The 24904-nt window shown below is 30.7% G+C and overlaps 2 protein-coding genes and 1 long non-coding RNA gene across 5 annotated transcripts; 2 read left to right on the forward strand and 1 right to left on the reverse strand.

Moving 5' to 3' along the window:
• Window positions 1-9211: 9211 nt before the first annotated feature.
• LOC135144970 (signal recognition particle subunit SRP68-like) lies at window positions 9212-16051 on the forward strand. The gene is made up of 14 exons (XM_064077098.1): window positions 9212-9297; window positions 9405-9471; window positions 9522-9617; window positions 9676-9777; window positions 10977-11082; window positions 11790-11872; window positions 13149-13224; window positions 13776-13865; window positions 14565-14681; window positions 15258-15346; window positions 15416-15542; window positions 15602-15700; window positions 15768-15908; window positions 15959-16051. The coding sequence occupies exons 1-14, from the start codon at window positions 9240-9242 to the stop codon at window positions 16049-16051; spliced, it is 1344 nt and encodes a 447-aa protein (XP_063933168.1). The 5' UTR covers window positions 9212-9239.
• A 4004-nt stretch (window positions 16052-20055) lies between these two features.
• On the forward strand, window positions 20056-20713 carry LOC135144971 (uncharacterized). 2 transcript variants are annotated; one of them, XR_010283284.1, is made up of 4 exons: window positions 20056-20230; window positions 20285-20397; window positions 20464-20570; window positions 20622-20713. It is a non-coding gene; the product is annotated as an uncharacterized LOC135144971 (long non-coding RNA). The 2 variants fall into 2 exon arrangements; XR_010283283.1 differs by having other exon boundaries at window positions 20285-20570.
• A 677-nt stretch (window positions 20714-21390) lies between these two features.
• LOC135144965 (uncharacterized) lies at window positions 21391-24216 on the reverse strand. Of its 2 annotated transcripts, none has more exons than XM_064077094.1 (6): window positions 24088-24216; window positions 23927-24037; window positions 23830-23875; window positions 23584-23717; window positions 22866-23008; window positions 21391-21618 (listed from the first exon to the last, which is right to left on the reverse strand). In XM_064077094.1, exons 1-6 carry the CDS (start codon window positions 24173-24175, stop codon window positions 21484-21486), a joined length of 657 nt encoding a protein of 218 aa, XP_063933164.1. In that variant the 5' UTR covers window positions 24176-24216; the 3' UTR covers window positions 21391-21483. The 2 variants fall into 2 exon arrangements, with proteins under 2 accessions (XP_063933164.1, XP_063933165.1); XM_064077095.1 differs by having other exon boundaries at window positions 21516-21618; window positions 22861-23008.
• Window positions 24217-24904: the final 688 nt, after the last annotated feature.

A 24904-nucleotide genomic window follows, 5' to 3' on the forward strand; every position in this document is an offset into this window, starting at 1 on the left:
GATCGGGGAACTGGTCAGCAAGCTCTTTGTAAAAGTTCAGCTCTTTCTCATAATTTTTTTCTGTTTGGGGTCTTTTACAAGTCGTTGAAAGTTTGAGATTAGACGTGGTGGTGTTGAGGTCCCTCTTGGAAGTAAAGACGCCGAACATCATGCCCATCTCTTTTAGTAACTTCTCTTCTCCATCTTCAAAGGCAAGATGACTTGTTTGGGTTGTGAATCCAAGCAGCGAAGTAAAGTTTGCTAATCGATAGCCGGCTCCTATAAGGTTATAGAGTGTCATCAACGGGCTCAAAGCCCGATCTAGCGTTGTAAAATAGAATAATGTGTTATTTTTATATGTTTTGTAAAGCGAGGGAAAGTCCGTCACCGCGTCCTCCAAAGAGCGTTGTTCGGCTAAGGAGGCCATGGTATCAAATACATCAAAGGTTTTACGGGGTGCGTTGGAGATATCAATGGATTCATCCAACTTACTTCTCCAATAATTGGGAAGGAACAAGCGATTTAAATAATTGATACCACCGCCTGTCAATTTCCACTCGCCCTCGGCCAACTTTTTAAGGCTATTACTCACGCCTGTGTAGAATTTGCCGTCCGAGCGATCATAGAGACGAAAGTGACACGCCAGTAAAAATCGCATTGTTTGATCTCTGGCTTGATCAACAAGCCATTTTCTCATTTCTAGGTCATTATTAAATGCGTAGATAACTTGCAGTTCCTCATAGGGAAAGTCATTTTTGGTATATTGATAAAAAATTTGCTGGCCGATAAAAGGGATATAAAGTATTACTTTCCCACTCCTAAGAAGAATACGGAGTATGTCACTAGAAAGGTAGCCGTTGATATCTAGATAACGGACTTGTAGTCCGGAGACACTCTCTTGCTTCTTTAGTTGCTCCAAAGTAACTGGTTTATTTACAGGCACACTTGCTGCAAGTCCACTCGCCAACTCTTCGTAATCTAGCTTACTTAATATTCCTTTCACCCTTGCAGCTCTTAGTGCGCGAATAAACTCTGCCTTTGCCAGGATACGCCAATTCTCCCGGTGTTTACTCCAAAAAGTTTTTAGCTCGCGCTGAACTAAAGTAGCGAAGTTGACTTCATGTATCATATCTCGCAGATCACTTGGGAGAAACTTACTTCTAAACTTGGAGCCGTTGTGATAAGTAATATCGTACTGAGCATTCAGTTTCTTCCGGTTTTCCTCTCGCACAATGTTATGAAACTGAACTATAAGTGCACCCGTTAGCGTAACCGACCATTGCACCCTTGCGCCACGCTGGCCAGCTAAAGTTGTTTGGCCATAGTAGTTTAGATACAGTGAATCTGGATTACCTTCAGGTCCAGTTTGTTTAAAAATCTTTTTTCGCATGACAGCGCGCGCCATGTTAAGCAGGTGTGGTGTATCATTAATAACATTTTCTCGCATGTCTAGATATAAAGAGTAATTGCTGGTGCAGTACTTCATCTCCTCAGAGACTGTGCGGGAATTTACATTGTTTTTAAGGAAAGCCTCTTTAATTAAGAATACACTGAAGCAAGTTAAAAGATAATTGAACTTCATAGACTCCATATGTTTACACCTAAATTTTAAAGAGAGGAAGGTAGTTAACACAATATTAGTAAACCTTCCTTTAGTTATATGAAGTTAGTTACCAATAATGGTGTATAATCTAAAAATTTTAATAATTTAATAAGCTTTGTAAAACGTTCGAGAGACCTTTAATAGAACATAAAGTCCAAACTCCAAAAGTCTACCCAATGAAAAAGGAAGCTCCCGCTGCCCAAGACAAGCTATATAGGATTTCGCTAAAAATTTATCTAAAAAAGAAGAAATATTTAAAACGGTCAAGCTTTTAAAAACTTTTTTGTTTGGTAGGCAACCAACTTATACCTTATAATACCAAAAACTTAATTAGATTGTGTTTTATATGGTATTATATATTATTTTAATCAAGTAGCCTATAGATTATGGCAGTGAAGTGGTTTATAGTGGTAAAAATTTAAAAGTTAGGTATTAAACAGAAAACGCTTAATTAGCGTAACAGAAAACTTCTATAATTCTTTGATATATAATTTGGTTATGATTATGATGGTCGTAGCTGGATAATAAATAATAATATTTAAACTGTTATAGTTATTGAAATAAGTAGCAAATACTAATAAGAAAACTTATTTGTTACTTAATAAAATAATTTACCGAGCATACCAAGTAAATTTTATAAAAAGTTATAAAGCAATTTTTTTATGTTATGTTATATAAGAACTTTGGAATTTGTTTAGTAAAAAGTTTCCTACTCAATTTTTCATAGCTGTGTTTAATTTGTTTGCCAATAAAATTAATTAGCGGCGGATACTCCTTCATTGTAGCTAACTATATGTAAAAAAGTTAAAATTATAAATGACTATCTTTAACTCTCCTTTTGCTTATGTTTATTAATTCCACGTTGTCTATAGTGTTTATTACAGTTTTTAAAATATTAGTATTTTTGGATAATTATTAGCTAATATCGTGCTAAGGTAAAGAGCTCAAATAATCTAATAGCATAATTAAGTAAAGATTATCTCACATCCATCGGGAGTAGATCAGAAATGATTTTCCTAAAATGCACCCTCGTTGATCGATTATTTTTGGTTGTAAAAAGGAAAAAGAGATTGAATAAAGCCGATGCACGATTATGTGAAAGTTTTAAAGCGTGAACCTATTCATTAAAGGTGGTAAAGGCGATAATTAAAAATTATTATGCTAGCTTAAATAACTTTCGTTTAAGTATAAAATAATGTTCTAGTTATACTTCTACTGGCAAAAGAGTAATATTACTAACTATATTTTGTCCTAAAGCTAAAAATTACTAGAATGTTAGTGACCGCATCGGCAGGCATAATCTTTACAAGGTTCAGGGGCTTATAAAATTTAATCGCTTTGGGAAATGCATGCTCTTTAGCACAGAAAATGCATGCACCCTTATAAAGAGGACAATTAAATTCTTTTATTCATTTGCATCGCGATATCATAGAAAAGTTTTATAAGATAACTTTCTTACAAGAATGTTAAATAATTATATAAATATTAATACAACCAAGCAACAATATTTTTAATGGGATTCCCTCCCTCCAAAAAAGAAAAGATTAAAGTATTCAATTTTTTAATATATTTAAACCCTTTATTACTAATGCATTAATTTCTTTATCAAAAACAGGATTTGAAGAGGTATGAATTGGATGTCCACTACAAAAATTGTAAGAGTACCATTATCATTAAAAAATCTCCGACCTTTTATAAGCTTGCAAGAGGTCGCATTGCTCTTACTTTAGAACTGCTAATAATGTTTAAGTTTTTACTATGTCGACAGTCTAATAAAAGTTCACATTTTAATAACTAAATATAACAGAAAGTTGATCTCATGGCCATAAATGCAAATATAATAAATTATTTACAGTTTGTTTATCTTATCTTTTAAAAGTTCTAATATTTAAAGAAATAAAAGTTTTACTGTAAATGATGATATCCAAATGGGTAAATTAAACGAAAAGACTTTAAAAATACTTAGATTCTGGCTATGAAGGAAATTTTATAACCATGACCACTGCAGGGCTATGGCTAAATGAAATGAAAAATTACATTAAGACTTTTGGAGAAAATACATATGAATCGCTTGGCTTAAACGTAATGGAGTGAAGATCTAGGCATTAGATAAGACTTGGCTATACATATCGTGAACCGCTACCTACCAAAGTTTGTTAATTTAATGATGGGGGCAGATGGATTGAGAAAGTTTATTATCAATCATAACTTAATGGAAACTAAAAAGGGAGTACAGGAAGTTAAGTTCTGTGAAAACCAGTCGAAAAAGGATTGCACAAGGAAGTGACTGTCCAAAATACATCGGTCTAATTAAACCTAAAGGAGAAGGTGTTACTTTGGAGATTCTTTGCAGACGGGCCTTTAGGTTTCATAATCTTCGAAGGAACCCTAAACAATAAAAGTGTTATGAAGTTGAAACCATTAAATATTAATTTAAAAGAAAATTATAAGACCGTACGGTCTAATTACGAAATAAAGGATAAACGTAAGAAGAAGGTGTTACAGGAATAAGTAAGCATTTGTGAAAAAAAAGTATGCTGAAATTTACTAACGATAGAGAATGGAATTAAATGCACATAGTAGTACAGAATCTTGAAATCAACAATGCTACCCAGTAGGAGAAAAAGGACTCTCCAGAAGATAATCAAAATTAAATACAAAGTCCTTCTTAGAAAGGTATAAAGTTTCATAAGAAAAGTTTATAAATCCGAGTATTAGAAAAGCATAAATTTTTATAACCCTGGATAATGCTAAAGAGTTTTATTTAAAGGAAATACATAAGATTTTCATAAATATTTTGCTTCCAAAATTTCCACTTGAGGAAGGGTTCTATGGGCTCTACTTCCCTTTGGTTATGTTTCAATATCATCTCAAAGGAGAAAATTTTGCTAATCGAAATAATATATAGGGAGTAGGTCTATGCAGTACGAGCGTTGAATAACTGTGGGCCCAAATTTTTTATGTTAGATACACTAACTTTATCTCGAACTAGGATTTTACCTAACTGCTTTTTACTATTGCAACCTATAACTAAATGTAAGATTTAAATTGCCTAAAGTCTGCTTTAGCAAATGCCAAAATTTTCTAGGTTGGGCCCCAATATTCGACTGCTACTGCAAGTCCACGACTCCCAACTTCTGCAGGAACCGCTCAGATTCTTTTAGATTATCATATATTGCTTTAATTTCGAAAAGTTTTTCGCATTTTAGTAAATCTTTAGTGGCTTGTTGTAAAGTTTCCATGGGAAAATGATTGCATAGAACGCACGCCATTAAAAAGGTGTTGATGTTTTTAGCCAACTTCAGTCCACCCTTTTACAAACAATAGTGTTTCTCGTCAAGTTAGATGTACTTTTAAGACTATTTACATCCACTCTTGTAAAAACGTTTAACAAAAATTTTTTTGTGGTCCTGCTGGAGCAGACGACATATTACCCACCAGAATTTCCAGGTAATTATTCGATTTTTTCCGATGAAATATAAAACGTAAAAAAAAATACTGTTAGTAAACTTAAGGACTAAAGTGTAAAGAGAGATAGAAAAGCTACCTGCCAATACAACTACTAATAACAGAGTTTAATTCAAATGTTACATTCTTGACTTCACTGGCCTGAAGTTTCAACAACTAGTTGATAACTTTGAGATGCCTAGCAACACAGTGTGCTCGATCTGAGATCAGGGGGAAATTTATACGGCGGTTACATCTACTATTTGCTCTCCTGTTAAGTTTGTATACGCTAATTTTTTTTGTGTATCTAAGTCAGTCTTGAAAACTGTTACAGTAATCTTATACTTGACGGGTTCTTATTTCGACTATGTAACGCGACCGCACCCATTAAACTTAAAACTGTACGTTGCATAATATGAGATTACGCCTACTTCGAGGGGGTCGCCGCAAGTGCATCCCGCTTTAATTTTTCACGTAGCCTTTAAGCTGTTCGCAACTTGTTAAGTTTTTGTTAAATAATTAATAATCTATTAACTAAACGATTCAAAATAATAATTAAAAAATCGCTTGCTCAAGAAAAAGAAGCAAAACGAGATAGATGAAATTTATTGAGCTTCACGAGATATTATATTAGTATTGCGTTTGACTGAGGACACAAGATTCATTATCACTATGAAAGTTTTATGGTAGCAATTATTGTTCTAGGGTAGTTATTATCTAAGAGAACGCTTTTTAGCTTTTTTAAAAATTTACTAAAAATGTCGTCTCTTTTACCATTTTAACGTTTAACTCTGACTTTCCTTTCTTTACAAAGAATATTCTTATGAAGGCGTGCTATAAACAAATCTTTAATGATTTTTCTTTGACTGCTTAATTAGAATTATAGGAATGTTGCACTCACCTTAATATTAATAGATAAGTATGACTTTTTTAAATTACAATTTACATAGGAGTTTCAGAATATTGTGATCAATGCTTTTAGTTTTTCTTATCCATATTTAGCTTTTGATTTGACATAAAAATGAATTAGTAAGTAAAAAAAATTTGTACACAAAAGTTTTAATTCGACACGACTTTCGTTTGAGGTAGTCTCTGGCCCCGCTTTCGTAGACTCCATTTTTTAAGATCTATAGCTTTAGGTATTAGCAATAATAAGCTAATTGGTTGATAATTCGCACCTGCTACCGCTACCTTTTGTAGAAACCCCAATGATGATTAATTATCTTTTCATGTAACTCTGCCTCTCAACTTATAAAATGTTATATAAAAATTTACTTCCTAGAGCATACCATTTTAGCTTACAGAGTAAAAAATGATAAGTAATCTATTTTAAAGCTGCTAAGTTTATAACTTCAGCTGATCTCTGCTAAAAGTTTAAAACGGGTTATAAAAAATCGGTAGGACCTTATCTGAGCTATTACAGTATGCGCCCCCACTAAAATTTCGCACAACAGCAAATATTAAGACACTGGGGAGCATAAGGTTCTCTTACGGTAATAACCGCCCAAAGATGAACTAATGAGTTAAAATAGAAAATAAGAAAAAAAACAAAAGTAATATAATCTTTGAGCAAAATAGTTAACAGAATTAAGATTTTAGAACAAGAGTGAAGCTAACGCTCAACAGTATCAAAGCTGTGCACAGTTGGAAATAGAACTTAAGAAAAGACCCTAAAATAAAAACACAAATTAGAAATTGAGTATTGAAGCAAAGTAAGAGGAGCACATGCTAGATCTTAGCATCTACTTCTCTCGTCACCTTAAAACTATATATTATTTCAGAATTATTACTCAAACTATTTATAGCATTCTATTCACAATTTATTGCATTAATAGTGAAGAATAAAGTTAAAATAAAATATAATAATTACTTTAACTGCTATAAAATATTCATTGGATGAAGAAAATTTTTTATTAAAATCTTAATTTAAGAAAAATTGAAAAAAATAAGTCGATGTAATGCAGCGATAGTTTTTTTTAAATTAATTAAGTTAACTGTACAGCATTGATTTTTAGCTTGTTACTTATTATAAGTCATAAACAATGGTTTATACGCTCCAAAGCAAAATTGAGGTCTAAAATTAACAAGTTTATTATCTTTACTGTTATATTATTTGCTATCATTACCGCGTAACTTTTAGAAGGGTAGAGCTTATTACTCCTTGTTACGAGCCAAAGTGCATTTAATATGTAGCACTGTATACAAAACTAACAGTGAGGACAGAAGACTTTATGCCGCCAAATATAGCAATGTCATTGGCATGGAGAGCAAAATGCTTGTGTTAAAAAAGCTTTCGGTAAATTCAGCATTGATTTGTTTAGCATATAATAGCTTGTTCTTTCATTAACTAATGCAGATGCTTGATTAGTCGAGCGCCGGCTGCATGGCCTGACTTGGGGACCGTACCACGGCAGCGAAGTATTGCGAGGAAGCGAAGGCGTGTTGAGTCTCGGGCCCGTACTTTCGTCATTGAGCTTGGGGTGACGAGCAATCTGGCAGCAGGCTAGTGAGGGCGATACTTATATTATAGAGTTACTCACTTACTATATTTTATTTAGTTGTTGCATCCCAGGTTTCATATTTACCTTGTTTTACATCTGTACATGTGGTCGATACTTCAGCCGCTATTTCCTTGAAGTTTTCGTCAGTACCACCAGGAGGCTGCCCCAAGTACTTGACTGAGGCCTCTTAAAGACACCTGTTAGTATTGCTGCTAACCCGGTCCCCATGTTAGTAAGCACAAGCGTTTGATAATTTGTATTATTTGACTTCCAAATTCTGTCCGCTACCTTCTAGAGTTTAAATACTTTGGCCGCTGTTTTTAATTTTATAACAAGTTTTTAACAAGGCACAGAATCCTTTACATAATTTAATTTGTTTTTTATTATTACCTAATATACTACAACCAGGCCCTAATTAAAAGAGAGTCCAATATACTTACTCTTATCTAAATGGGCACAACTGCCCACCCGATATATACTGGGCCCAACCTTCGCAAAAAAAAACCACCTCCGGTGAGGCGGTCTCAGGTACAAAACCCGAGGCCTTATGGAGATTCCAGTCAGCGCCAATGCCAGCCAGGCCACCCCTTTACTTTCTTTGTTTATTATATTCATTTGTTGGCCGTTAAATTATTTTTTAATTTTTTAAAAATTTTGTATTTATTTCGTTTACGATGTTATTAGACACTCTGGTAACATTGTTCATTAATTTAAAAGCTGCTTTATTGCCGTCATATATATTATATATATTATATATAGAATTTTTTTTTACTATGAAAATTAACTACACCTGTTTCCATTCTCGTAAAAGTGCGAGTGGCTGAAGCAAAAGTTATTTGCTTAGTGACAGCTATAATTATCGATTCTAAATTCGGTAAAACTTTGTACTTTTGTGAACTATATTATACCTTTAAAATAAAGGAGTCGAATATAATGTTGGAAAATAAACGCTAGTGTATTTTTAATTGCAATACTTGTTGTCTCTTTATTAAATGTTTATAAGGGTGAGAGAACTGCTCATAACCCGAAAATTGTCTGAAGGTCTAAGAATTACTAGTTTAAATCCTAAAATGATCTGCAAATATCTTATAGCATTAAACTTTATAAAACTAAAGTTGTCTACATGGATCGCAACAATTTATGAAGTTAAGGGTACCACTTACTAATAATTCCCTTGCGGTTGTACTCTAAATATTCTAAAACTTTGTCTATTCCCAATGTTTTAATAAATACCGAAGGAGCTCAAAGGTATAGTAAAGACAATTCTTTTTAACTAGTAACACACAACACTAAAGTAAAGCTCTTTATTTGTAAAGAAAATTAGAAAAATTGGTCTTCTGATGATAAAACTGCTCTGTGGCGCCAGCAAGGAGTTTTAGTATAAAAGACCCTCCTATATGTAACTAGGGAAGCAGGCGGCACACCTTAGCAGCGAGGGGAGGGCAGCAAAAAGTCTCTCCATGTCTAAGTCTCCTCCCGTCGCAGAGTCAATATAATAACCTTTCAGAAAGACAGTGGCGGGATAACGACCTTCAACTGGTCAGGGGGGTGGTTGGCCCGATGATGGTCACAGCGTCCTCGGATTCAGCAACAGCAATTTCAGGTAAGGCAGGGGGTTGTCGATTGTTGAAAGGTTGGCCTCGAGAACAAACCGGGAACTTTACCTTAGTATAATTCAGTCGGACGTTTGTCGGTCGTGGTGAAGGGAGATGGTCCAACCTTACGCTGGTCATAGCTCAAGCTTAAGCGGAGTTTTTAGAGTTGAAGGTAAGCTTACTACTGTTAGGCCTCTTATTAACTTATAATGTGTTCAGTGATAGGAAAAAGCACGTTTATATTTCGTTAACATTGTAAATTTGTTATTTATATTTTAGTTTTCGTACTTATCACAAGAGCGCGTAACCAGCATGGGTTGAAGCATGGTCTCTATGATAAGTATAGGTTTGGTATAAGTTTAAATTCGAAGACTTTGTCAATAATTGTTTTTCTAGACAATATTGTACTCGAAGACTTCGCCGCTTACGCGTAGCTTTGAAACTTAGATGTGGAAAAAAGAAGTTTATTTTTAAAAATCTTTCAGTTGAAAAGTTTACAGATAATAACCGCTTAATATAATTTTGTTATTAATTTCTAAGTTTATATTAGTAGTGACTCTAGATATTTGGAAGTTCTTCTCCTCGAAGTGGAGAGATGCTGGTCCTATGGCATGCAACTAAAGCAAAATGTTGAAAGATATCCAAGAAAAAAGTAAATTTAATTTTAAATATCTAAACTACTAAAAGCTCAGTTTTTACGGGTTAAGGCCTTTCTATTGTGCTGTTTTCTTTATTGTACATAGAAAGTTTCTATTAAGGAAAAGATTACCTTTAGGAGCAACCCTAACTTCTAACTTGGCCTTTTTATATTAGTAATCCTTAAACAAAAAAATTGTGCAAATAGTTATACCATATAGTTATTGTTATTTTTCTAACTTGCTGCCTTTGCCAGCTATATGTCTTCCCTACGCTCATTTTCTTGACGAGACCTAACAAGAGTTCTGGTGTAGGTTAAGTTTTCCACAGAGTTGAATTTTACACTTCAGTCCAGTACTATTTTGCCTTAAGATTTCTGAGAGCAAATAATATTTTTTACTCACAAATAATATTTATTTGCAATAAGGTAAACTAGTCTACTTAATAAATATTAAAAGTCAGCAGTTGCACTTTCTCTATAGTTAACTCACAGACTTTTGTGGATGACGTATTTATTATTATATATGCTTTATCTTTAATAAATATTATTTCTTATGAAAACGCAAATAGTTGAACTGTTTCTTTTTAGTCTTAATAAAAGTTGTCTACTTCTAATTAAATTTTACTATAACCATTTTTAAGGTGAGTTAGTTTTGTGTTTGCACTCAACTAACAAGGGATGATCGCGCCGCAATAAAGCTTAAGGCGTGGTAAATTGTTTATTAACTTCACATGAAACATGAATGCTGTAATAATTATTATTTATTTATACTGTTGGATATGGCACGATCATCTGCCCGAAGCTTATAATTTCTTGTTTTGCATTAGATAAGAAAATTACGTGTTACAAAGCTTGATCAATTTATTAAGATGGGTTTCTAGGCTAGACAGAAATGAAAGACGAATTTAACTTCATTAGTGGAACATGTCGTAACGTGCTACGTAAAACAAGGCCTGTTCTTATTAGGCACCTAAATTTAGAAAATTCACTTCAGTTTTTAATTTTTAATAACCTTGTTGAAATTAGTAATATAAGAGAACATATTAACTGATACTAGTAAGGCATGCTAATTTTACTGTCTCCTTACTTTTTGTTACTTACAAAGTTAATATGTACGTTGGAATGCATTGCTTTCTCCTTTCATTAAATTTTATTGTTACTCGGTCTTTATTGTGTTAAAGTATTTTATTTTTTTCTTACTTTTTAAAATCCAGATTCCATATGATAAGAAAATTTCGCAAATGTTACAAGTATTGCCAACTTCTTCTTGACTGCTCTTCTATGGGTTGGTGCGACGCTCTCACTGCTCAAGAAATAAAAGTATTATTATGTTAAAAACACAAGATATATACGCGAATAGGGAAAATGATAACTACCTTGTTCCTGAAGCGTTTTTTCTTGGGATTATTTTAATATGTATTATAATTTTTTGGGGTAGTTTCATAAAATTTGCTTTATTTTAAAAAAGCAAGTGGTCACCTTTTAGAGTTTACCTTTAGCCTTTGAACTTAATGACTTTAATGAAAATTTACTGGAATTTTATGTTTTCCATCAACAAATTTAATAACGTGTATTGTTCGTTTTCTATCCTACAAAAATTTTATTTAATTTCACGTTTTCTAAATTTTATATATTAGTATTCATATTTAGTACTTGATTGTATGCTTGAGTTCGTTAACTACTTAGACTCTATTAAAATTAAATAAAATTTATATGATAATACTAAATTCTGTGCTTTCATTTCTATTTTTAAAATAATTACGAATAGTATATAATATTATTCTTTTTAAAAACGACTTTACTTATTTGTTACCTTTTTTATATATTTTCCAATTTAAAGTTTATCAAAACTGTTTTGCATTAATTACTTTGCTAAGTTTTTATATTTTTAATTGTTAAACAGTGTACTTAATTTAATTGGCTTAATAATTTATTAGCTTATAATTTATATGATTTAAACTACGTATACTCTTCACAAGCCGTTGTTATGCTATGTAAAACCTTTTCAAGCTATTTTATTTTTCTAGGCGTATACAGCTACACTTTGTGGCTCCTCTCTTTTTGAGCAAGCTGACTACTCAGAGGCTCTTACACTTTTCTCATCTGCAAAGTTTGTTCTTCACTTTTTTATACATTCATCTTTAATTAATAGTAGTGAACTATAATATAAGCGACATTTTGCATTATTTTTTATACTATTCAATCTGTAGCGTTTTCAGTGTTTGTTTATTATAATAAAGGAGCTTTAACTACATTACAATACTTTCAGCTTTCCTTAAAAAAATAATAAAAAGTTTACCTTTGAGATTTCGTTTTAAGTAGTTCCCTTTTTTTAATTTTTTATGTTACACCTTTGGATTAAAGTTTTTTATTTCTATTTAAAAGATTATATTTAGTGGTTTATGAAGTATTTCTATGAATGAAAAGTGAACCCTATTTTTAACCTTTAAAAAAAGGCTATATTTTTTCGTTTAGTATATGAAATTTTTCTCTTCAGCTTTAAATCACTTGTAAACATGTTAACATATTCAAGTCACTTTAGTGATTAAAAAGAATTAGAAGAAAACATAATATGTGAAAATTAAATATTATATTTATTTAAGTTATTTTTAATGTTTGAACTTTTTTAATGATTTTGGAAGTTGTTATATACATATTATAATGTAAATTTTTTTGTAAAATTATGTAATTTCTAAGGATTTTATTAGTAAAGCGAGTAATTTTAAATTAGTGCTAAAATTACTTATTTTTAAAGCGATTATTTTTAGGTTAAGTAGTTATAGTTCCGTTTCATAAATTATATTTTATTTTTACAGAATTATTTATGGATTTTTTTTTAATTCTGAAACGTCTTTTTATTATAATTTTTCTTTATTACAGATCCATTTGTGATTAGAGAAAGTATATTGGTGCATTGCTTAATATTTTTTTAACAACAATTTCTAACTTTTTTAAAACATACTTGAACGTTTTATGTACTTTTGGACTTATTATCAAGTAAAAAATTTTAAATACAAAGTTTTGCCGTCTTTTGTATTATAATAATATTAAGTGCCTTGATATTGGGGCCCTCTTTGTAATGTATTTGTAAGCCCTAATAGTAAAGTTTTTATAAGCGCCATCAACCAAGTTTTATTATAAATATGAGATGAAATTCATTTTAAGCAGCTTTCCTAAAGTATATATTAACTTTAGCATTTTATTTATTTAACAAATACAAAAAATTAACTGATTTCTGTTGAAAGTAAATCTTTATATTATTTATATTAACTAGAGCTTTTTATAAAAACAAAATTAATATTATAAAATTTTAAAGTGAATATTATTTAAAGTGAAATTTTATTCTTTAATTTTCTGCGACTTTTTTATTTGTTTAACTGTTCCAGAGCGGAGTACGACCAGCTCGTCTTGGCCAATCCTTCTCAGAAGGAACTTTACGCTTCCAGTATTCTTGCTTTTTGGGTCTTTTTTCATTGAGTGATATATAACTGATATTTTAATTTGTGTACATTTTTATTTTTTTAAACAACAATTATTGATTGCATATTTTTTTATTATTAAATTAAATACTTTATTAATACAAAGAACACATCTTTCTAGAGTTATATTTTATGTATACTTTAAATTTTTTACTTTCTACTTTTATAACAAATTTTACTATTTTGGTTTTTTATTTACTTAATAAACTCTTCTATATTAAGAAATACATCTTTTATGAACCTATTTACAGTTATAAGCTATTAACTTTTTAATTATAAGCACACCTCGTACGGGTTTTTTTATTATATACTCTAATTTTTTAGAACTATAAAATTAATAATTTTAACTTATTATTACTGTATTTATACTTTACCCATCTCATCTACAAGTTTTTAGAGTAGCTTTTTTTTATAGAATCTGATTTCTTTTAGGTATATATTATATATTATAATTTCTTGTTATTTTTTATATTACCCCTTCTCAATTATAATTTTTTTGTAATAAAATATAAAATTTACTTTTAATTTCTACAGCCGAAGTTTCGCTACGCCGCCATGGTTACTGGTTCTTCGCTTCCAGAACTCCCTTCAGTAGAACTGAATTCCTTTTATTTAAAAATCGAAGTAATATATAAAATGAAAAAGTATTTATTAAAGGACTAATACCAAACACGTTGATGTAAAAATTACAAGAAAGTTATTTAAATTAGTATTTTTAAAAATAATTCAATAACTTAAAACTTATAGCTGTCACTAGTTTTTATTTTTAATAACACTAATATATTTATATAATAATATTATTTTATTATTATTATTATTATTATTATCACGCTTTATACTATTGTTGGCATTTATATTACATTATAGTTTCTGCCACTTTCCAGTATTTGTATTATTTATAATATGATGAATAAATATCTATAAATCTTTTTTATATTATTAATAAAAGATTTTTACTATTAAAACGTAGAAGTTATTTTCTTTCTTTTTATAATAGAAATTTAAAAATTTTATAACATTTATAAGATTTTATAGTAATAAAAAAATGGGAAAAAGTGCTTTACTATAGTAATTAAAAAAAGAGTTTCGGAAATTATTATTAAATTATAATATTGATTAATTATTAATTAAAGTTGTAACATATAATACTTTTTAGTTTGGTAGATTATTTTTCTGAAAAAACTATTTTTTAGGTAGAGGATTTATTTCTTTTATTATAAATTATGAAACTTTGGAAATTTATAAAGTTATCTGTTTTTAATATTCCTAATAATTATTATTTAAAACATTTTACTTCTGGTTATTACGTTAAAAATTCTTTAGAGTATTGCAGAAGGGACTTCAGATATCAACCTCAACGCGCTGAAGGAGATCGACTGGCAGAAAATTGATTTTGAAAATCACACTGACAATCTCCCTTTCTTTACTGAACGGCTTAAAGTTTTTTTTTTTCTATATTACTCTCACTTTGTCAACTTTTTTTTTAAGCTATTGGAATCAGACTTTTTCCATATAAATTTTTAATAAAAAAATAGTTAATTTCAGATTGCAGTATAATAACTTTTTCTTATTTAACTTCCTTTTCAAATTGTTAAAGTGTTATTATTATTATGTAGTTATAACTTTTTAGATTCAAGTATTGATTAAATCAAAACAATTATAAGTTCCTTTTTTTTAATTTGAATATAAATTCTTGTATACAATGAATAATGAAATAAATTTTATATAAATGAATTATTGTTTTTGCTTCCAAAGAATTATTGGTTTGTTACAGTAAATTAAATAATATAAAAATAATAAAGCTGACTTTTCTTAATGATTATTACATTTGAACAAATTTGTTTTTAATGTTTGATTTTTATTTGAGTGAAGTAGTGAAATTCTAAAAGTTAATTACTTTATTTTGAATTTCATATCTAATAGAAGAAAAATTTGTTTTCTTTTCTTTAACGTTCTATAGATTTTTTATAATTTTAATTAAGTAGAGTACAGTATTTGTTATTCTTCTATACACAGACACTTAAAGAGTTGCATCTCCTGGAAATGTCGGACATCGAACTGAAGGAGGAGCTCGCCGTCCACACGTGCTTAGCATCAAGCTACCGGTTCTTGTGAATAAATCTACTACTAAAAACCTGAAACCTCATAATACTACCTCGTGGTCGTTGCTCTAGTCAATTTTTTATTGGATCTAAGCTGGAACATGAGAAAAACTTTGCACTAGCCAATGGCTTGTACCAAAAAGCCATTGAATCGGCCGAGAACGGTTTACTATTGGCTCGTAGCTTTAACCAGCACAACGTCTCAATTTTAAGGCATCTTTAGAGAATTTTGTTATTGTTGACATCTACTTCTCGTAGCCTACTTATTCCGCTGCTTTATACGAGCTTTTAAAGAACTCCAAGAAAAGAAAATGTACAGTAAAGGCTCGATCATACTTATCTAGGAAAGAACTTTATGTATTTTTTCCTTTTTAATTGACTTGTAATTAGCGAATAACTTTTTTCTGTATTTTAATTTTTTCAGAAAAAAAGCCCCCTCGCAGAAAATCTTGACGAGTTTCATGATATTTGTTTACAAGCCAGCCGGGCCCCTTTTGTAGATATCGTGGGGCCTATGCAGGTTTTACCGCTGAAGCCGTACTTTTACGATCTCGCTGGTCTGCAGGTAGCTAATGGGTGAGGTTGAAAAATACCAACACTAAATTTTTTTGTAAGATTTCTCTTGAAGACGACTTAAGTTCTCTTGAAAACCAAAACAAGGAAAGTTTCGTGTCGAGATTTTTAAATTGGAGACTAATAAATTCTTGATCGTCTTAGTAATAAAGATATTGAATAATAAACCTTTTATTCGGCGCGTCTATACAAGCATTTGTGCCGAGGGTATACTTATGAAATGCTGTAGCTTTATAAATTTACAAGTAGCAAACAGCTTTATAACCTTTGAATGATGTTTTTATTAAGTTTCACATGCAAACCTTTACCGCTTTGAGGGTTTACTGCTAGGAATTAGTGGGCTCAGGTTGTTTAACTACAATTTGCCAACCTTTACTATTTGAGCAGTTCAAAAAACAATATTAAATTTAGCACCATAAGATGAGCAGTGCCTGTGTAAACTACTGTAGAATTCCTCCACTAGAAGAGAATTAAAAAAATCTAATGTCCGACTTTTTACAACTTTAGTAATAAGTAAGATTTTCGCACACGCACCCCGCCCCCGCATGGAGAGACAGACTGGAAAGAAGTAGAGCCTAAGAGAGCTGCTGCGAAAGTAAGGGATATTTAGTAGTTAGATGTATATGCAAAAAATGTGACCTAAAGAGACGCATGGTTAGTCACGTGCTATAAATATATATGCACTTAACGTGCCACGTGGTTTTGATGTTAGCTAACAATTGTTATTTCCATTTATAGGTTGGTTACTTGCTAGTTATTTTTAACATTAAGACAACTAAATACTGCTCTCAAAAAAATAAATTTACAGACAAACATCCAACTTTAATTGGAAAAATTACTCTAATTGATTAGAAGCTTAATTTTCTATAGTGACCTTAGTAAAAAGTAACTGCTCAGTATGGCTTATTTTACTTGAGCGACTCAGAGCCTTTCTGCGCTTCATCACGAGCTTAGGCATAAGAAATTATTATACTGCTACATCTGACAACAGATTTGGTTAAAAAGACGTCATTTCTTTAAAAGAGCTATGTTCTCTAAATGGAATACTTATATTAATGTAATAAGTTATAAAATACGCATGTTTGCGCAGTAAAACTCATGTTATAGCACGATTTCTTTTTGTTGGATAATGCCCACTAATAAGCGATATTGTCCTGTATCACCACTGATTTGCAACTTTTAGCTAGTGCGGTTTTATTTTGTTTTTTTTTTTGCGAACTAGATATTACCAGCTTAAGCCTCTAAAGGATAAAAAGTGAACAATATATTTGCTGGTACAAGTTTTTTTATTAGCAAAATTGTCTCATACAGGTCTATCAGTATTAAATTAAAAAATTAGTAAATTAGTTAGTTTTAGTTCTTAATTATTCAACGCACTAATGTTCTAACACCCTCAAGAGTTTTTTTCAAAATTGAAATACCTAATTTTTGCTTTTCATTAAATAGACTTAGTGTTTAGACTTCTTCCTAATCTGTTTAATATAAAAATATACTACTTAATCTTTCCTTTAAGAGAATGAACTCCTGAGTAAACCTGCCCTTTGGTCCTATACACTGTGCTCGAACGCTTTCTAGACGGGTGACGTCGACTCACGCTTAATTAATATAAAACCAATCGATCCTATAGGCCTAGATCCCCAGAACACGCAAGAAAACTAAGGAGCTCAAGTGGGGCTATAATCTCTGGACTTATTTTTCAATGTCCTTCGCAATGCTTGATAAGTGCGAGCGCAAACCGCTTAGCGTTGCTTTGGGGCGCAAGTAGACGCCTCACATATCTCCTGGGGGTTAGCGGAAGATATTAGGCCCGTCACTTGGCTTACGGGGTTAAAAACCGCTAAATACACCACCAGCAGATGCTACCAATGATCTTCTTCTATCCCTCCTCCCAGCTAAATCAGAGAGCTGCATGTGCAGTCAATTAGTAATAAAGAAACCTTTAAACAAGAAAAATTAAAAGCACAAGGAAAATTTGTAACTTAAGATATGGACCCATAATAGACCATTTGTATCGAGGCAAAGCTTAACTTACGAAATGTGGCTCTGTAGTCAACTACGATTGACCCTTCTTCTTGCTGGGAGGTAATCAATTTATAACTCTTATTCTCCAACCAACCTTTTGGTACTAACTCTACTTAAGATAGTTATAGTACAATACAAAAAAGGTTTACTCATCTTACTGGGCTAATAAAGATCGCTCCCAGGGTCTAAAGTTTATAAACTTTTTTTTGGAGTTTAGAGGCCATAGTGTGTTTTGTAGTCGTGTTCTACATATTTAGCAGCCTTGTCCGCCAATAAATTTAATATTATTGGTTTCTTAAACTTCTCTTCCTCTTAGTTACTGTTTTAAATTTAAAGTTTTACAAATGAACGATCTTCAAATCTAGTTTTTGTTAGATTTACTCCAAACCAAGAAGTGAACGCCAAAGCTAAAGGGGAGGAAATCATTCATTGAAATATAGAGTTTTAACAGTTTAAATTGAATACTATAAGAAAAAATCTTTTATAAGCTTTAACTTCAGATTTATTTCGAGTGTGTGGACTATAAAGTAAATGTTCATTGCCTACTGAATATGTTATATCAAGTGCAAGCTTTGCTGTTGCCCTGACAACATTTCCAAATATAGCAGCATTTTTAGCCTACAATACAGTCATAATATTCTAGTATCAAACATAATTGATATATGAGCAAAGGACTAAATCAACCAAAGTATGTTAAAGATTTTGTATTTAGATTGTTACTATTTTCTTTTTTTTCAAAAATAGTGGGATCTTAAGGGGTATAGATAAGGAACTTGTTCACCTTTTAAATTGGTTGTTATTGACGTACCTTTTTTGAAATAAAACTTAGTTCTATTAATTTTAATTTTATATAACAGAAATATTATCTTAAGTTTTACTTAACCTAAACGCAATTATCTACTAATTTAGCACGCACAATACATACGCTTCACTACAATCAGTCAAAAAATTTTTTTTTACACAGTTCTGCTAAAGTAGTCAGTTAAATTTTTACCAATAAATTTTAATTTTTAAAAACCTTTCTAAAATCTACTTTTTAGAAAGCGTAAGGTAAACGAAGGGTACATATGTTTGGTACCTTTTATATGTAAACAAAAGAAAGATTTACCCTTTCTAACCTAGTGTTTAAACGTTGTTCTCATGTTACTGCGCGGGGGACCATCGCTATCTTCTCCTAAAGTTACAGCTGTTGGAAAAAATAGCATGCAAAATAGGAAGTTATTTTATTAAGTTTAATAAGTTGTTTACGAACTCAAAGAAATCATTTATTAACAGTTGCTATAATTGAAATTAAATATTTGCAGTAGAATATATGCAGCCCTGCATTTGAAAGTGTATTATCCGTTCAACTAATATCAAGTAAGAATCTATATAGAGCACCAAAAGTGTGAGGACCAATGTGTCTTTCTTAATGTATAATCAGCTCATTTCCTTCGCTCTTTGATGTAATTAAACATTATTATAGGTATCAATGAAAGCTCCCTTTAACCAGTTGAACGAGCAAACTATGTTTCAATAGTCGTGCTTCTTAGTTTTAATAGAAGCGCTATCTCTGTTGCTAGCATAAACTGGTACCATAATCAATAATCTTTTAATGCCAAAAGTGTATTTACTAATGGACTTTACATTTCCTTTAGGCGGCCGTCAAATTACTTCCAACCCGTTGTTCTACATATACGTTGACGGAAAAAAAAAACTGTAATTAAATAGCTTTAAACTATTAATATTATTATCAAATAGAGGGTTATACATATTTTATCTACTATAATATATAACGGCATATGACTTTTGCGAGTATCGCTAAAGATGAAAACTTTCACGTGCATTTTGACAAAAATTCATAGGTTGGTGGTGGAATTGGAGTGTCTTTTGCGGAAATACGGAAAGATAACTGGGTAATTTCGTAGGGTAAAGTTCTTTAAAAGTTTTCTATGCTGGCCAAAGTTGGCAGAAAATGCCTTTTTGTATGCTAGAACAAGTGTCTAAGTTAAGAATATCTGGTTTTCAAGCTTTGTTTTGCGTAATTACAACGTCTTGGCTATTTTTAATATCACTACATTTTCTTCAAAACAACTGTTTTAATTTTTTTCAGATTTCGCTATCTCTTTTTTGCGTTGTTAACATTATAATTTGTTTATGGGAAATTGCCCTATTTTTCTTCATTTCAGAGATTAACTCTGACTTTCAAATCTTAAGGAAAAAAGTACCTAAAAGAGGTTTTTTTCCCCTTTTTTTAAACAAACCGTCTTCTTTGTGTCAAATTTTTTCCGCTCGATATTGGTGCAAGATATGGTATATATGACTTCAGTTTCTAACTTAACAATATCAATTAGCTCTTCTATGTAGGTCGACGTACTCTTTGCTAGATCCCTCATACTCTGACTCACGCTCCTTTGGTTGGTGTATTGATATAGGGAACGGATTTACTACTATTATACCGACCTTTTACTTTGCATTAAGTAAACATTCTTAGATTTTTTTCCTACCCTCTACGTCTCGAAACCTTCAAATGTATCCTTTAACAGGAATGACTTTTCACCACAGTACTTTGACGTTAACGAAAATTAACGGTATCGTAGGCTTAATAACTTTTTATCAAATGCTCTATGGAGCCATTCTTTACTTTGTACAGGTGAATTATTTATAGATTTATTTATTCCTTTAAGTAATCGGATTGTTTAAGTATATGTATAACAGGCATTGGAAGCAACGAGACAATACCTTTATACAGATTTTTTTCTTCGTGGTGCTACCCAATTTATTTTGGATAATATTTCCTCTTTTAGGAGTTTATGCGAGCATTTATTTAATAATTGAAAGCAATTACACAATATTTATGTAAATAAAATAGTTTTCTATGTTTTTTATAAACAATTTTCTACGCGCTTAGCCCTCTGGTTAGTCCACAAATCAATTTTAAATTTAATAAGTCATAAAACTGCTCTAAATTTTTAAACGGCGTGTTACTAGGATACTACGTACGTTTAGGTTATAAATATAATTTAGTTTACTGTTATAGATGCTATTAGTGGTGCCAGAAGAGGCCACCACGAAAAAAAATATTAGTATTAGCGTTCGCAAAATATTACACTACGTATTATTAGATTTTGACTTTGCTATTATTTAAAGCTGGGAAAAAGTAATAAAAAATTCTTTCTGATTTTAATTTGGCTGGCGTTTATTTTCCTTTTTTTTTTTTTTTTTTTAAACATTAGGCCTGCTTTGTTCGTCTTCATCTTGTTATATAACTTTAACTCTGATATTTTTAAATGTGCACATGTAACACGAGAAACCATACCTTTTACAGCACTTATTTTTATCAATCCCAATATAAAAGTACGGCTAAGTTTTCTTATTTAACTAGCGATTAAGCAGGTTAGTTTTAACTCTTCCGTAAGCTTAGGACGAATATAACCATGGATCCAAACTTGGCACGTTTTCAGTTGGGGTTTGCTCGTCTCACTTTTGAAGTTTCTTAAATACGTTGGTTTAAAGTTGCAAATAAACTAAAACTTTTAATATGTCCTTTTATTGTTGTACGTTTTTTATATTTTCGAGGAGCCTACTTTAATTCCGTAAGCGAGTGCCCATAGAAAGGAGTGAACTTTTAAATTTTGATTTTTCGATTCTGCTTCCTTTACAAGCCGATTTATTTCGTCCATCAAATCAAATTTTGAAACCTATTTTTTCCATATAGAATTATAAATTTTTTATAGAGCAGAAAGGACAGAGCCTCCTTTATGAAACATATACGAATTTGAACACTATTGCTTATATAGCTGGAATGTAAGAGGATTATAGATATTGCAAACTAGACTTGTTTGTCTCTACAGAAGATTTAAAAACTTCCTTTTAAAAAGTTATATGGTGTGACCTCTTTGTGAACTAAAGATAGTAAAGGCCTCAGTAAATTTTTTAACGCATTAAGGCGAGGTTAAGAATAGTTATTTAATATTAAACGGTGAAGAACTTGTGCGCTTTTTTTAGGTGACCAGTATGTATTACAAATGATAGGTAGGCACATTAAACATATTAATAAAATTTTCTCAGGTCAGTATTGATTTTTGCTATTTTAAATTGCAATACCAGTATAGAAAAGTGAATTTCATGCTATGGCATTTATTCTTCTTTGTAAATATAGAGAGCCTTTTCTGATAGCTAAACAAAGCAATAAAATAAGCTTTAGGATCAACAGGATATATTCCCCAAACGACTCTACAAACTTATGGATTTGCGAACATCCCGTTATTTTTGAGATTCTAGACAGTTTACACGAAGTTTTGCTAAATTTTAATGAAGCTTTAATGACGCTAAAGGCTCAACAAATGAGGTAGGAATATACATAATTATGCATATTTCTTGCTAGCCAATGAACATACACCCCAAGAAAAATTGTGATCGTTGAGTTTTAAAAAAGACTAAAATAGAAAAAATTAATTTAGTTTTTTAAGAAGGGTGCGGTAGGACTAGTAAAGTTTACTCTCAAAGGTAAATACAAGTAAACAACAGATTGGTTACATAAGCAGGTATCATACTCAAAATTATATCATACAAAGATTGTAAAGTTCTTGTTTAAACAATATTAAAATAACTTTGATTAAGCATGCGGGTAATAATACAATTATTATACAGATAAAGCGTTAAAAAACATATAAGAATTGTTAGTTGAAAGCACTAAGAAATCTAAATTTATGTAATATAATGTAAACTTTCCTCCTCTTGATAACAAGCCCTTTTCATTCAAGTTCAAATGGTTGGAAATAAAATTTATTTGGTAATTATATAGAAAGATAGCGACTTTTACAGGAAAAAAAGACTTATCGGTAAGCGAAAAAACAAAAAAGTAGAAGTTTTTTATAAAAAGAGCAATTAAGAACTTCAATGTTATTAAAGTATAAATACTTATTTTATTATAGAAAAACCTTACTTTTAGGACGGTGCAGGTCTCTTCTCCTTGAAGGGCTTGCTTAGGAAGCTGATTTTCCTTACTGTTAAGATCAATATCTACTGCTACAAGACTTAAACTCTCATTCGTCAAACCTGGAGATGATGTTAACAGAGGAACGAAATCTAACAAAATATTAATTTTACTCAAAGAAGACTTGAGAGTCTAAGAAATTTTTAAAGTAAAAAAAGAATTGATATTAATAAAGAGCAAGGTAAAATTCAAAGGATTATAACTGAGATAAATAAACTGATTTAAATGATATATAAAAAATTTAATATCAAATATTTACAGAAAGAGCTAAAAATAAACTTATTAAATTAATTACTTTTGATGAAGAAATTTATTTTTTAAGATTTAAAGAGTTACTTTTGAATAAGAAATTTTATTTTTACGATTTATATAACCAGAGTTTATAGAGCTACTACTTAAACACTTCACTAAGTTAAAAGTTATAATATTTAACTCCAGGGCGTTTCTAATTATATCGTTAAGTAAGTGAAATACTCCACAACTTTTCCCGTTATGTGAAAAGAAAAAAGCTTAGTACCTTAAACGTACTTATATGATCCCGACGAATGTATTAACGATAATAGTACTTATAACACAATCATAATATTCTCTATGCGCCATATAACGTACACATTTATTATTATTAATTTTATTATTATTATTATTATTCTTAATTATAAAAGTGTACCGGAAATTTCGTTTGCTAAATGACCCGAATAACCACACTCTTCCTTTAACTCTCTAAGTGCAGCTTCTTCTTTTGTTTCACCCTCATCAACTAATCCGGCAGGGAGTTCCAGAGTGTAAGCGTCAACAGCAGGCCTGAAAATGCTCTTAAGACCAAAAACTTTACTCTAAGCTAAAATAATTACGGTCGCATTATTATGATAAATAACTTCTTGAACACCTTTTTGTTCGTTTAAGAGTTTTTTACCTGAACTGTTTAACAAGCAAAACTCTTTCCTCCTCTTGTAAATTAGCTATAATTGAAAAAATTTAGTTTTTTCACAGTTTTATTTTTATCTTATAACCTTGGCCTGAGGAAGCATTCTTCTTCAAAGTGCCCAGAATTAAAACTGCATCCAACTTATTTTCTTCATTTTTAGTCGTTCTCACGGCTCTATCCCACTTGCTTTCTCCACCTTTTTAATTAAAAATAATAAAGATAGAATTATAGCAGTAATTTCGTAACCTTTAGAATTTAGATAAGTTAAAGTCTCCAATCTCAACCAAGCTGTTTTTCCAACAACAAGAGTTTTGTTAAAAACAACTTTACACATACTTAAACCTAAAGTACTATCCGCACAGATGATTTAAAGTAAATAGAAGTTTCTTTTGCTAAATAAGCTTTTCAGTCCTGCAAGGGTTTTTAACTAAGTGTTTAGCCCCAGCTTTTCCTTTGCGGAGGATAGTGTTTTTCAGCACTAGGGCTAAACCTAGTAAAAAGCCAGAGGTGGCGTAAAAATATGGTATAAAGCCCGGAACTAATAATATGTTAACTATTTGTGTTCTTCAATATTACTACCCTTTAAACCCAAAAATATTTGCACTATTGTTAATTTTGCATGGTTTTTGTTATATTGCTTAATACAATATACTAAAAAACCGGAGTTGATTAAAAATGACCAAAAATTAGAAGGAAAAGTAATAAATTTTTAACAATTTATTGTATACCTAAAGGGAGGAGTTACATTAACAATAAAATTATATAAAATAGGTAAAGTTTCTTACTCTGTTTGTTTTTTAGCCAAATAACGTCCGTTCAACTCCCCATAAAGTAGTTAAATTATACGTGCACTATTTGCATTTAACATATGTCAAATTCGTTTAAACTCCTACTTCCACAAGTCTTAGCATCCTTTCTAGTGGATTAAACTTCTATTATCTCATAACTCTTCTTGGTCTTTACCAACTTTATCGTAAAAAAAGGCTTATACACATACAAAAAAATATTTCACTTAAAATTGTAAGGATTACTATAAAAATGCAAAAGTTGTTTAAAATGCTTT

Source organism: Zophobas morio, unplaced genomic scaffold (genome assembly GCF_036711695.1).
Source record: "Zophobas morio isolate AGI-343-1 ecotype UQ-CSIRO unplaced genomic scaffold, CSIRO_AGI_Zmor_V1 ptg000114l, whole genome shotgun sequence".
Classification (NCBI taxonomy): domain Eukaryota; kingdom Metazoa; phylum Arthropoda; class Insecta; order Coleoptera; family Tenebrionidae; genus Zophobas; species Zophobas morio.

Bases quoted from the DNA above. Each gene is read 5' to 3' on its own strand.
- LOC135144970 (XM_064077098.1), top strand. From the start codon at position 9,240: ATGGTCCAACCTTACGCTGGTCATAGCTCAAGCTTAAGCGGAGTTTTT. The intron at 9,618-9,675 runs GTTTACAGATAA...AGTTTATATTAG, and splicing joins AAAAATCTTTCAGTTGAAAA to TAGTGACTCTAGATATTTGG. The intron at 15,909-15,958 runs GTAGCTAATGGG...TTTTTTTGTAAG, and splicing joins ACGATCTCGCTGGTCTGCAG to ATTTCTCTTGAAGACGACTT.
- LOC135144965 (XM_064077094.1), bottom strand. From the start codon at position 24,175: ATGTGTAAAGTTGTTTTTAACAAAACTCTTGTTGTTGGAAAAACAGCT. The intron at 23,876-23,926 runs GTTATAAGATAA...TTTCAATTATAG, and splicing joins GAATGCTTCCTCAGGCCAAG to CTAATTTACAAGAGGAGGAA. The intron at 23,009-23,583 runs GTACACTTTTAT...ATATTTTGTTAG, and splicing joins TTTAGCAAACGAAATTTCCG to ATTTCGTTCCTCTGTTAACA.